The 13,057-nt window shown below is 37.7% G+C and overlaps 2 protein-coding genes across 3 annotated transcripts in view; one reads left to right on the forward strand and one right to left on the reverse strand.

Annotated features, from left to right (window-relative positions):
• The window catches only part of ARHGEF33 (Rho guanine nucleotide exchange factor 33), a 134,006-nt gene that overhangs the window by 104,438 nt on the left and 16,511 nt on the right, over window positions 1-13,057 (forward strand). The window lies entirely within an intron of this gene.
• Window positions 1-13,057, reverse strand: part of SOS1 (SOS Ras/Rac guanine nucleotide exchange factor 1) — a 164,094-nt gene that overhangs the window by 11,622 nt on the left and 139,415 nt on the right. For both annotated transcript variants that reach the window (XM_031655088.1, XM_031655087.1), the window contains exons 18-20: window positions 4,331-4,503; window positions 4,000-4,116; window positions 2,139-2,403 (exon numbers count right to left, since the gene is read on the reverse strand). In XM_031655088.1, the coding sequence (XP_031510948.1) occupies window positions 2,139-2,403; window positions 4,000-4,116; window positions 4,331-4,503 (555 nt within the window). The remainder of the gene's footprint in view (window positions 1-2,138; window positions 2,404-3,999; window positions 4,117-4,330; window positions 4,504-13,057) is intronic.

Consider the following 13,057-nt stretch of genomic DNA (forward strand, 5'->3'; position numbering starts at 1 on the left):
GAATAAATGGGAATCTTTTTTTACTTGGTGTCTATTTGAACTTATCAAATATATCTGACAGCTTACTATGTGTGTCACATGACTCCACGGCAGGGCACAGTGGCTCGTCTATAATCCCAGCACTTTGGAAGGTTAAGGCAGGAGGTTTGTTTGAGGCCAGAAGTTTGAGATCAGCCTTGGCAACACAGCGAGACCCTATCTCTACCAAAAATTTTATAAAATTAAAAAAAAAAATGACTCCATGACTTTCAGTCACCAAATAATGCCAAGTCATAGTATTCTCAAGACAAATCCACTTTATTTATTTTGAGACAGGGTCTCATTCTGTTGCCCAGGCTGGAATGCAGTGGCATGATCACAGCTCACTGCAGCCTCAAACTCTTGGGCTCAAGCGGTCCTCCCACTTCAGCCTCCCAAGTAGCTGGGACTACAGGTGTATACCACCACTCGCAGCTAATTTTTTTATTTTTTAGGAGAGATGGGGTCTTGCTGTGTTGCCCAGGCTGATCTCAAAGTCCTGGCCTCAAGTGATTTTCCCACCTTGGCCTTCCAAAGTGTTGAGATTACAGGTGTGAGCCACCATGCCCAGCCCAAATATACTTTAGATGGCCCAAAGACAACAAAGACTACTGGGTAACTACAAATGTATGTATACTACAGGAATAAACAAATAGGATTCTGGACCACATTTCGAAATAATATACTACCAAAGAATTATTTTAAGTATATTTTTAGTTACATTTCTTCCAACTGAGAGAATCTTAAAAATCAAATTTGACCCCCAGAAGGCACAGAAAAAGTATTTTATCTTAAATCAGAAAGCTAATTAGCAGAGTGGGATGACAAATCAGAAATTCTAACTTCGAGGTTAGTGCTTCTCAACCTCCTCCCCCATAATAATGTCATGCTGCCTCTAGTATTAGATTCTAGTATGTCAAATATTAGGGGGAACTTGATTAGCACATCGAGCTGAGACAGCCAACGGCAAGAGCATGTGGAAATGGTCATGGTGATCTAGATTGAAAAGGTAGCCTTTCAAAAGATGACCTGTATAGTCTGGCAACCACTAGCCACATGTGATTACTGAGCATCTGATTGTGGCTTGTCTGAACTGAGATGTGCTGTAAGTGTAAAATGCACACTGGATTTTAAAGATTTGGAACAAAAAAAGGGAATGTAAAATATCTCAATCATAAATTTTTATATTGATTTCATGTTGACATGACAATATTTCTGATATGCTGGGTTAAATAAAATGTATTAAAGTCATTTTTGCTTTTTCTAATGTGGCTACTAGACATCTGAAGTTATACATGTGGCTCACATATTTCTACAGAATAGTGCTGGTTTAGAAATAAGAGGTGGATAAGCAGTAGTGTGCAGTCTGTGAGATTTGTTTTGCTGCACTGAAAAGCATAGATAGTGTATTAGCAACCAATGTATACCATTAGGGGACCACTGGGTAGACAAAAAGGGCTTAAATCTGATACATTACAAAATTAAAAGCTACTAAAGAATTTGGTGGGGAGTAGATGGTGTACCCTGGCTAGTATTCAAATACATGTTAACTATGCTTTATCTGAAATGCTTGGGACCAAAAGTGTTTTGGATTTCAGAATATTACATCATACTTACTGGTTTAGCATCCCTAATCGAAAAATCTGAACTCTTCTAATGAGCATTTCCTTTCAGCGTCATGTTGACACTCAAAAAGTTTTGGGTTTTAGAACATTTTGGATTTTGGATTAGGGACATTCAGCCTGTATAATAATTTTGGAGCCAGGCAGCATTTGAAACATGGGACTAAAATTACTTGCAGATTTTAAGAGTGATCTTAGTTTCCTCTGGATAAGAGGAATGCATTTGCAAAGCTCAAATGAAATTTAAGCTGCCAATTTTACCACTAGGCCTTTCATTAAAGTATAATAAATTTAAAGAGGGCTGTTCCAGCAGATTTTTAAGAAATTTCAAGTTGGTGGAGCTTAGAATTTGTCTTATAATTTTATAATGTTATCTTTTGAAAAGGCATTTGACTCATCTACAAGTTCACACATACACAAAAATAACAAATTCTTTTTTACCTCTAGCATGTATAATACTAACAAATACCTTAATGCACTTAGAATTTTTGCACCTACTTGAGTGAAAAGGGCTCGAATGATCGGAATCAAATACACTGCAAACATCTGTGGTACTGGAAGCACCAGAAGCAGGCGGAGGTGTTAACGGTGTTCTTGGAGAATTTGGTGCAGATGCTGTACTTTCTGTTTCACTTTCAGGGATCCTACTATAACTAATTTTCCTTGGCTCCTGCTGCAGAGGTGTGGGATGCCTCATGGTACCTGGTCTTGGGTTTGATGGACGAACACCAGGAGATTTTAGGGGATAGCTATATTTTTTTGGCTGTAGACATATCAAAAGAAACACAATACTTTAAATACTGTAGTAGAAAGGAAGGTTTTTCTATATGTGCCTGGTAAAATTCAGCTAATATATAGGAAAATCATAATTCACTAATAAGGACATAATTATTCAAATAAAAGTAGAAAATTTAAAGCGTTAACATTCTATTTTGCTAAAGCCCTGGGTATCTAAATTGTTAAAGAATGCATTTCTTTAAATAACTAAGTTTTAGTCCTATAAATACTAGAGTATTTGTTATTTTAATATATTTGGGTGGAAGTTTTTCTAAAATGTATTGTGTATTTCCCTGGTTTTTAAAACAGACTATTTTGAGCAAATTTAACTTTGCTGAAAAGCCAGGATCATCACTGTGAATTACAATACCTTCCTATTCTGTAATACAGTGATGCCATCAGGACCATTTGAGATACTTACAAATGCATTAAATTGCCCAATTTTCATTTGTGTATATGTATGTATGTTCTATTGCATTTTCCTTGCAATAAAACTCATTTCTCAGTGCTATATCAGAGTGCTTCGTTGGAGCAGATTATATACCTATTTCTCATTTTCTATTTTTAATCCAGCTTATTAAAAACTGAACAAGGGCTTGAGAAATGTTGCTGTCAGGCAATTGCATACACTTTAATTAAAAGACATTATGTGATCTATCTTGGTCACTTAGAAGCCATCTATGTTTAATTCAGGATTCTTGACTTTTTTTTTTTTTTTTTGAGACGAGTCTTGCTCTGTCTCCCAGGCTGGAGCTGGACAGCCGTGGCACGATCTTGGCTCACTGCAACCTCTGCCTCCCGGGTTCAAGTGATTCTTCTGCCTCAGCCTCCCAAGTGGCTGGGACTGTAGGCACTCGCCACCATGCTCGGCTAAGTTTTGTACTTCATTAGAGACAGGGTTTTCACCATGTTGGCCAGGTTGGTCTCAAACTCCTGACCTCAGGTGATCCACCCACCTCGGCTTCCCAAAGTGTTGGGATTACAGGCACGAGCCACCGCACCTGGCAGACTTTTGACTTTTTTATGAACAAGAGAGTACACAGTCAAATCAGTGAGTTTGTGATTCTGTACATAAATTTGGCTGGGCATTGACAAATAATGAAAAACAATGGAAACTTTATTTTCCCAAGAAAGTACTGTTAGCAAAACTTGGTATTTTATGGCTAATGATTCATGGTTGAAAGTTGTAATAAGTCATTACTTTTAAAATGTCATAAGTAGATATATTTGTTATAAGTGAATTCATATAAATTTCCTGTCTTTAAAATCTTAAATAACATTTTTTGGGGTAAAAAAATTAAAAACTTATATAATATTTGCTCAATTTCATCATCTTTAATATCAGGATTTACTCAAATTAATATTAACATTCATTTATTTGGAAACAAGTGGGATGCTCCTGGACATAATTATTAAGTACTTTTTCATTACTTTTAACTATCACATGTATACTTCATCCCTGAATACCTTTATGGAAAACTAATCTATATAACACATACGGTAGTAATGTTATCACCAGATGTAGATGACAACTGAAAAAAGTATTTAACTGTAAAATAAATATGAATATACAAATGCTTACAAATCTTGGGAGAGGCTTAGGGTTTCGTGGTTCTATTTCTAGGGATTTGTTGAAAAGATAATCTGTAAATTCTTTTTCCATGCTGTTTCCCATCGGATTCAAGTTTTCAAAGAATCTCTAAAATAAATGCAGAGAAAAAAATATTAATATTAAAAATTATAAATTCAGTTTGAAATTCATGGAAAGTTAAGAAAACATTTAATACAAGTAAATTTGAATTATTTCTTTTAAGGTTTAGTTTACTTTTTCTCCCCTATAAAATAAACCTGCCTTTTATTAGGTAGTTTATAAACTTAATCAGAAGTATGAATCTTTAAATAATTCAACTTACTTTGATATCTGATTCTACTCGTAAACAGTAAGGCTGATTTTGGTACTGCTGGATCTCTCCTGTTATTTCTGCTACTTTCCTCCTTTTGCTAAAGTTTATAAGCTCTTTTCCATGTCTTTTTAGGACCTCAGGGTTGCCTTCTTCTGTTTTCAAGATATTAGTGAGATAAATTCCTAGAAGATATAAAGGAATGATTTCAAGGATAAAGAAGGAAAATGCAAGTTTTTTTCCTGTTTCATTAATTGTGGGTATTACACTGTACCATCTCAATTGCCATAACAAAAGAACCAAGGCTCAGATTTCCATGATAGGAAAAACAGCAGCTTAAGAGAAAGTATCTGTGAAAGACTTAAATTTTATAAACATCCAAGAAAAAGGGAGGGAGGCCAAGTTTAATAAAATTAATAGATTTGTTAGGAAGAATAATCAATCTGACATACCCCCTCCAAACCATTGTTATTTGCTATAAATCAGTTTTATTAAAGGAACTTTAAGAATAACTTCGTCACTAATGACACATAATTTTTGGCAAATAGGAAAAATACTAAATTCAGAGGATCATAGCTTCTGCTTAGTCAGCTCTGACGGCCCCACAAGAGGTTGTTATGATTTGCAATTGAGAAGTAGTACTATTTGGATAGGCCTATTCATGGAAATGTGGAAGGTTTTGCAAGCCTGTCAAATGCAGGACTGCATACAATTTATGTAAATTCTGGTCTTCAGTAGTTTCTAGACTTTGTGGCAACCTGGTAATTGATTTCCTGTTTCCCCATCACTACAGTTGTACACTGGACGAGGAGGAGAATGAACAAAATAACAGGCACTTTCTCTAGGAGGAGAATGAACAAAATAACAGGCACTTTCTCTTCTAGCATAAAGGCTCTGGAACCAGTTCTGCTGCTTTCTTTGTGTGTGATCTTATTAGTATTTTTTTATATTTTATATTTTTTATTTTTTGAGATGGAGTCTCACTCTGTCTCCCAGGCTAGAGTGCAATGGCACAATCTTGGTTCACTGCAATCTCCGCTTCCTGGGTTCAAGTGATTCTCCTGTCTCAGCCTCCCGAGTAGCTGGGATTACAGGCATGTGCCACCACACCCAGCTAATTTTTGTATTTTTAGTAGAGATAGGGTTTCACCATGTTGGCCAGGCTGGTCTGGAACTCCTGACCTCAGGTGATCCACCCACCTTGGCCTCCCAAAGTGCTGGGATTATAGGCATGAGTCACCGCGACCAGCCTGTGTGTGATCTTGTGCAAATTGCTTAATTAGTCTCTCTGTGCCTGTTTTTCTCATCTGTAAAGTGAGGATGGGAGAGTTGCTGTGAGAAACAAATGAGTGAATATATGTATGAGCTTAGAATAGAGCCTGACAAAAGTTAAGTATTAATTAGCCATGGTTGTGATTGTTGATGCTGTTGTTGCATCTTGCCCTAATATTATGCTTCTACCTTTTCCCCTAAAGTACTGATTATGATGCTTTGGGGAGAAAAAAGGAGTGTGAATATCTGAGTTCGTTCACTCCCCACACATGTAGGGATTCTCTGCTGTAAGCCAGTCCTGCATTAGGTACTGCAGGTACAAAGATGAGGAAGACCTCCAGCAGTCCAGTGCTTAAGGAGTTCCTGACCTCAGGGATCCAGAGCTTTGAACTGCTGGCTACTACAGTATAATTTGCTAAGTGCTACATACTAGGAGGTGCTATATTAGTAGTAATGCATAAGATGCTATGAGAGCAAAAAGGAGGCATTCTGTCTTGAGCTGGGAGAATTAGAAAAAGCAACACAGATGAGATAATGCTTAGAATAAGTCTCAAAAAATGAGAAGTGTAATGAGTAGAATAAGATAGAAGAGCAGTCTAAGCAAAGCAGCAATGTGTATAAAGGCACTGATTCATGATGAAGCTTGCTTGAAAGACATATATAGAGATAATTTGCTCTTTAGTATGGCTAGACCACAGGGGTTTGGTGTGTGGGGTAGGGAAAGAGTGGCAGGGTATGAGGATAGACATAGGCAAGGGCTGGGTTTGTACTTCAAAATGCTTTTGTGGTAGAGGCATACCACAGAAATCTTTGGCCACATCCTTGGAAGGATCCAAATCAATATTGAACAGATCAGCAATAATGAAATCTAACTGACATCAATGCCTGTTTGGTTTTTAAAAGGATCCAGTTATTAAGTGCGTTAGTTACTTGGTTATTTCTCAGCACCTAGGCTATGCATGATGATACATTCATTAAGACAAAGTGACTGTATGTTCTAGTAAGCACAGGCTTTTTAATTTTCACATCTGCCTGTCATTTGGCTTTTACTTTCAGCCATTTGTACTCTCCTCTACACAAGTTGCATGATCCACTCAGCTCAGTGTTCAGTCTGACAAACATGTCCATAAGAATATGCATTTCAATGGCAGCCCAAATCAACCTTGGTCACAAACTGATGGCCCATCTGTGAAGAGTTTTAGGTGTTAGCACTGGGACTGGGTCATGAAGTGCCTTTTGTTAAATAGCTTAACTTTTATCTAGGAGATAATTAGGGAATTATAAGGATCTTTGTTTGCATTCTAGAAGGATTACTATAGTTGTACTATGAAGCCAGATGGGTTGGAAGGAGTTAAGAGCAGTTAGTAGGCTAACAATAGTCCTGGTGAGATGATGAGGGCTGCCCTAGTATCTATGGGGATAACTGGGAGTGGATAAATATTTAAGAGGTAGACTCCCCAAGAACTGATTAACTGGTTTGGGGAGGAAACGAGGGCAGTGGGAATGAAGACTCACAGCTTTGTTCTTGAAAGCACACTTGAATGAAGTTGTGAAAATGCTTATAAGTAGCACTTCGGTACAGTTCGGGATGAAATTTGGAAATTATTTTATGCCTAACTGATGGCTAGCTAAAAGAACAAATGATCACAGCAGTGGTGTCCCAACTTTGATCTTACGCTGCATCAGTAAAAAAATATTTAAGCACATATCCTCGCTTTCTCCTTATATACACATATATAGTTTAATAAAAACATAGCATATATGTATGTATGTATATAGCATAAACCTGAGAATTATATACTAGTAAAGCTTAGTTTTTTTTTATGTTTTAAAAAATACATAAATAGAAAGTCTAGTTATTCCTGTACTTCAATACATCATTTAACATACCCTACCTCTGGAGGCAGCTCTTCTAGGGAAAAGGGAAAACAGAGCATTATGACAAAGAAGAAGGCTGACGTTTCACCTTTTTGCTGTTGTCTTTCCCATCCTTCCCAGGACAAAGCTGCTAAGGATTCTAGGCTTCTATAGTATTTGTCCACACTTCAATCTACACTTTTCTGCAATACAGTGTTATACTTACTACACAGTGCTGTGACTTACTTCTGTGCTCTTTCAAGGGAGCAGAAACTATGGAACTGTATCTTATTTGTCTATGCTTAGCATGTAGCCTGGGGCATAACACATAGGGGCATTCAACAAGTGTTTTTGACTGAATGAAGAAGTATATTATTTCAAAATAGAAGAGAGGCATTTAATAGATAGGCCAGGATATGAGAATCAATTCTAAAATAGCTGGAAAGCAAGAATGGAGACAAAGCAAATTTACACATAACAGAAGGAGGACACAAGATCAGAGTTGTGTAAAAGCAAAGGGCAAAGTCAATGCTAAAGGCTTGGATGTTTGATGACAAACCTGATTAAGGTACATCCTTTTACCTTAGAAAAAATTCTATTTTTGAGACAGAGTCTCGCCTCATCACCCAGGCTGGAGTACAGTGGTGTGATCTCGGCTCACTGCAACCTCTGCCTCCTGGGTTCAAGCAATTCTTCTGCCTCTGCCTCCTGAGTAGCTGGGACTACAGGAATTGTACCACCATGCCTGGCTAACTTTTGTATTTTTAGTAGAGATGGGGTTTTGCCATGTTGGCCAGGCTGGTCTCGAACTCCTGGCCCCAAGCAATTCACTCACCTCAACCTCTCAAAGTGCTGGGATTACAGGCGTGAGCCACTGCGCCCAGCTGAAAAAATTCATTTCTTAGCCCATCTATCCATTCTACCTATCAGAATATTTTAGTTTATGGAGAAAAACTGTGTTACAGACCTGAGACATCTGGCAGAGCGTTGGAAGGAGTAACTGCCCTACTTTTATTTTGTAAATGGTGGTAGTGCCAGCAAAAGATGGGAATAATGCTGGTAAAATAATAGAGGAAGTATCAGGTACTATCTCTGACCCTCCCCCAAAGAAGGGGTTTGAAAACCAGTATCCAGAATTTAGGAAAAGAATCTGGAAGGAGTTTCTATAAACTACCATATAGACAGGATGGAATTCAGAAGCAGCAATAACATCTGGCTTTACCCACTGGGTCAGAACTATACAAAAGGCTGTCTAACTCCAGAGACTGATAACTTTTAACTTACGAATAGCAAAGACAGGGCACCAAAACTGACCAGGGTCAGTTGTAGATAAACTACCTTACAGGAGCAGAAGCTCAGTAACTAGGAAGATGAGCAAGAAGAAAGAGGTACAAAGGCTGGCAGATAGCTGTACCTATTAAACTTTGTGTGCCTATCAAACTACCTACATGTTTGTATTCACTCAAGAAATCACACAGCTCACCTTAAAACACCTTATGAAATCATACTCTAAAGTAGGTCTGAAACTTCCTTCATTCATTTAAAAACATGTTATGGCCGGGTGCGGTGGCTCACACCTGTAATCCTAGCACTTTGGGAGGCTGAGGCGGGTGGATCACCTGAGGTCAGGAGTTTGAGACCAGCCTGGCCAGCCTGACCAACATGGTGAAACCTCATCTCTAGTAAAAATGCAAAAATTAGCCGGCCGTGGTGGTGGGCGTGGTGGTGGGTGCCTGTAATCCCAGCTACTTGGAAGGCTGAGGCAGGAGAATCGCTTGAACCCGGGAGGCAGAGGTGGCAGTGAGCCGAGATCGCACCACTGCACTCCAGCCTGGGCAATAAAAGCGAGACTCTGTCTCAAAAAAAAAAGAGAGAACATGTTATGAAGATCCGTTAAGTTTATAAAGATCTTAGAGAAGAATGGACAGTTTCAGCTTGTATGAATAAATACCCGCAATTAGGATGACAGAGGAGCAGGGGCCAAATAGTGAGTCAGTGAATGGGTCCTGAGGTTTCTTTTCATGTCTGTGTACCAGAGGCCACAGGACATCATGAGTAGCATGACTATAGGCTAGGTGAGCATAGTGACTGTGTATTTTTCACTTTTCTAAGCACCTGACGTAGTCCTGGTACTTAGTAGGTATTCAAGAAATACACGTTGACAGACTGAATAATATAACGTCAGATATATCCAGAGCCTTTCCAGTTCCCCTTGAATGAACTGGTAACATAGTCAACATATTTAAGCAAAAACATAAAGGCTTTAATATTTTACCAGGAAGATAAAAATCTATGAACTCCATGTTTTTATCAAGAATGTAGAGGGTCAGGCTGGGCATGGTAGCTCACACCTGTAATCCTAGAACTTTGGGAGGCCAAGGCGGGTGGATCTCTTGAGCTCAGGAGTTCGAGACCAGCCTGGGCAACCTGGTGAAACCCTGTGTCTACAAAAAATAAAAAAATTAGCCAGGCATAGTAGTTTGTGCCTGTAGTTCCTCCCACTTGGGGGACTGAGGTGGGACGACTGCTTGAGCCCATGAGCTGGAGGATGCAGTGAGCCAAGATGGTGCCACTGTACTCTCCAGCCTGGGTGATAGAGTGAGACCCTGTCTCAAAAAAGGGAAAAAAAAAAAAAAAAAAAAGAAGAGGTAGGGGAAAAGTCCTCAGGAAAACTAGGAATTAATAATGATTTTTTTTAAACCTCATAAAAGCAGCAGATAGAGACCTTATCTTTTTGAAGAAAAAAGTAAATTAAAGCAAATAAGTAAAAACAGAAATGAGAAAGATATATTATAAATAGAAGTAATTAAAAAAACATGTTTGTAGATATAAATTGAAGGCTAGTATTTTTAAAATAATGAAATGAAGCAATTCTGTAGCAAGAATGATGCTTTCTTAAAAGGATAAAAACCATCTAATAGAGCAAGTAGTAAAATTATACTTTATCCCTGCTAAAACTGAGTTTAAAACAAGCTGCTTATTTCTGCCATTATTTTTAAAGCTTTGTTTGGGAAGTTAATGACCAGTTATGTGAGACATAACACAGAAATCAGGTCAAAGGAAGAGACACTGTATTATATTTTGTAAACATGATTAAATATTTAGAAAACCCAAGGAAATTAAAAATTCTTGGAGTTAAAGGTAACTGAATACCATTCAAACCAAAAATACCCAGGAAAAATAAGGGGAAATGCTAAATATAATAAATGGTCTTTAGAAATTAATTGATAGATTGTTCCAGTTACATTTGGGGTCATCTCCTCCCACCCAAACTTATGAAGTTCATTTGGAAAAATAGGCAAAATTGGCCAAAAAAAAAAAAAAAAGGACTGAAGAAACCCTGAAGAACCAACTCTTTATCATCTGTGAAAACACTATATAAAGCAGGGTTTCTCTGTTTCAGCACCACTGACTTCTTGGACTGGATACTTATGGGCTGTGGGGAAGTGTCCTGTGCATTGCAGTATGTTAGCAATATCTCTTTCCTCTACCCACTAGATGCCTGTAGCACCATCCCAATTAGGACAATTAAAAAAAATTGTCTCCAGGCATTGCTAAATGCTCCCTAGGGGGGCAAAAACTGCCCCCTGCTGAGAATCACTGATTATAAAGTGACAATCCTTAAAACTGTGGCAGGGGGATAGGAAGTCAGTGAGATACAATACATATTAAAGAAAGAGGTCCCTGGCTGGGTGCGGTGGCTCAAGCCTGTAATCCCAGCACTTTGGGAGGCCGAGGCGGGCGGATCGTGAGGTCAGGAGATCAAGACCATCCTGGCTAACACGGTGAAACCCCGTCTGTACTAAAAATACAAAACGAAATTACCTGGGCGTGGTGGCAGGCGCCTGCAGTCCCAGCTACTCAGAGGCTGAGGCAGGAGAATGGCGTGAACCCGGGAGGTGGAGCTTGCAGTGAGCCGAGGTGGCAGCTACTGCACTCCAACCTGGGTGACAAAGCGAGACTCTGTCTCAAAAAACAACAACAAAAAAGGAAGGAGGTCCCATGTGTAAACAGGGAAAAAGAAGAATCATTCAATAAACCTGGATTAACAAATAAATAATTTGGGTGGGGAAATAAATTTGAGTATTTCATAAGATATCAAAGATACTTCAGTTTGATATTAGAATTAAATATAATTTTGAGAGTCATAAAAAAGCTAGAGGAAAATATGATTATTAAATTACTAGATTATATGAACTTTCTAAGGTTAGAAACAATAGAAACCAGAATGAGAAAGGACAGATGGTAGAATTTAAAACTAATACACGTCAATGAATAAAAACTACAAGGCAGATTGTTTGCAGGAGATACAAAAAAGGACATGGACAAGAGGCAATGCAAATATTGAAGAAATGTTTGGAAAAAAATCTCCACAGTCAGAATGGAAATTATTGCAACAAACAGCTTAGTTGTAATAACAGAGATGAAAAAAAAAGTACCATCCAAAATTGGAAACCATGGGATGAAATTTCCTTTGTCATACACTTGATGGCGGCATAAATGTCATACACTTCTCATGGCAGCCTTTCAGAAAGCAACTTAAAAATACATATCAACAGTTTAAAGATGGACACCTTTTAACCTATGTATAGTAGTCCCTCCCCTATCCAAAGGTGATAAGATCCCCAGTGGATACCTGAAACTATTACTAAACCCTATACATGCATACACATACATACATACCTATGAGCTTAATTTATAAATTAGGCACAGTAAGATTAAAAATAGCTAATAATAAAATGGAACAATTATAACAATCTATTGTAATAAAAGTTACATGAATGTGGTCTTCAAAATAGCTCATGTTTTTAGACCACAGTTGACCTAGATAACTGAAACTGTGGAAAGTGAAACCATGGAGATGGGAGCACTACTGTAATTCCTCCTCTGGTTATCTATCTCAAGAAGATATTTTCAAATACAGAAAAATAGTATAAATGAAAATCTGAATCAGAAAATTATTTGGAAAGCAAAAAAGCTGGAAACAATGTGTCCAACCACAGGGTAATGGTTAAACAAATTGTCCAATTTTATGGAATATTATGCAGCCATTATAAATAATTAAGATTTAATAAAATACAAAAAAATAAGATATGGTACGTGAATAACCTTAATATGCACATGATACAATTACAATTATATACCATGTGCACAGCAAAAAGATTAGAAGTAAATACAAAAATGGTTGCTATAAAGGCCAAACAATAAAATATGGGAAAAGATATTAAAAGTATCAGGACATAACATTGTTATATGCAGTGGAATTTGAAACTATATAAAAAAATAGATATAGATGAGGAAAAGGCTAGAAGAAACTATAGCACATACTAAAGAGACTAGAGAAAGACCATAATTTCTATAAGCATTCAAAAGAAGGAACATCAGGGCATATATATACTCAGGCAGAAAAAAGACGAGAGTAGGAAAGAGATACTGAATACATGAAAATACAGGAAATAAAGAATGGAAAAAGATAGAGGAACCTACAGAAAGGGAGATTCAGGTGGTAGATTCAGTCCTAAAAAGGAAGGAAAAGGTACTTCCTTCCTCTGATGCAGAAGGGGAAAAATAAGAGAGGATGAAGAGAATTAAAATTCTGATGTGCCAGAG

Source organism: Papio anubis, chromosome 14, assembly GCF_008728515.1.
Source record: "Papio anubis isolate 15944 chromosome 14, Panubis1.0, whole genome shotgun sequence".
In the NCBI taxonomy this organism is placed as follows: Eukaryota; Metazoa; Chordata; class Mammalia; order Primates; family Cercopithecidae; genus Papio; species Papio anubis.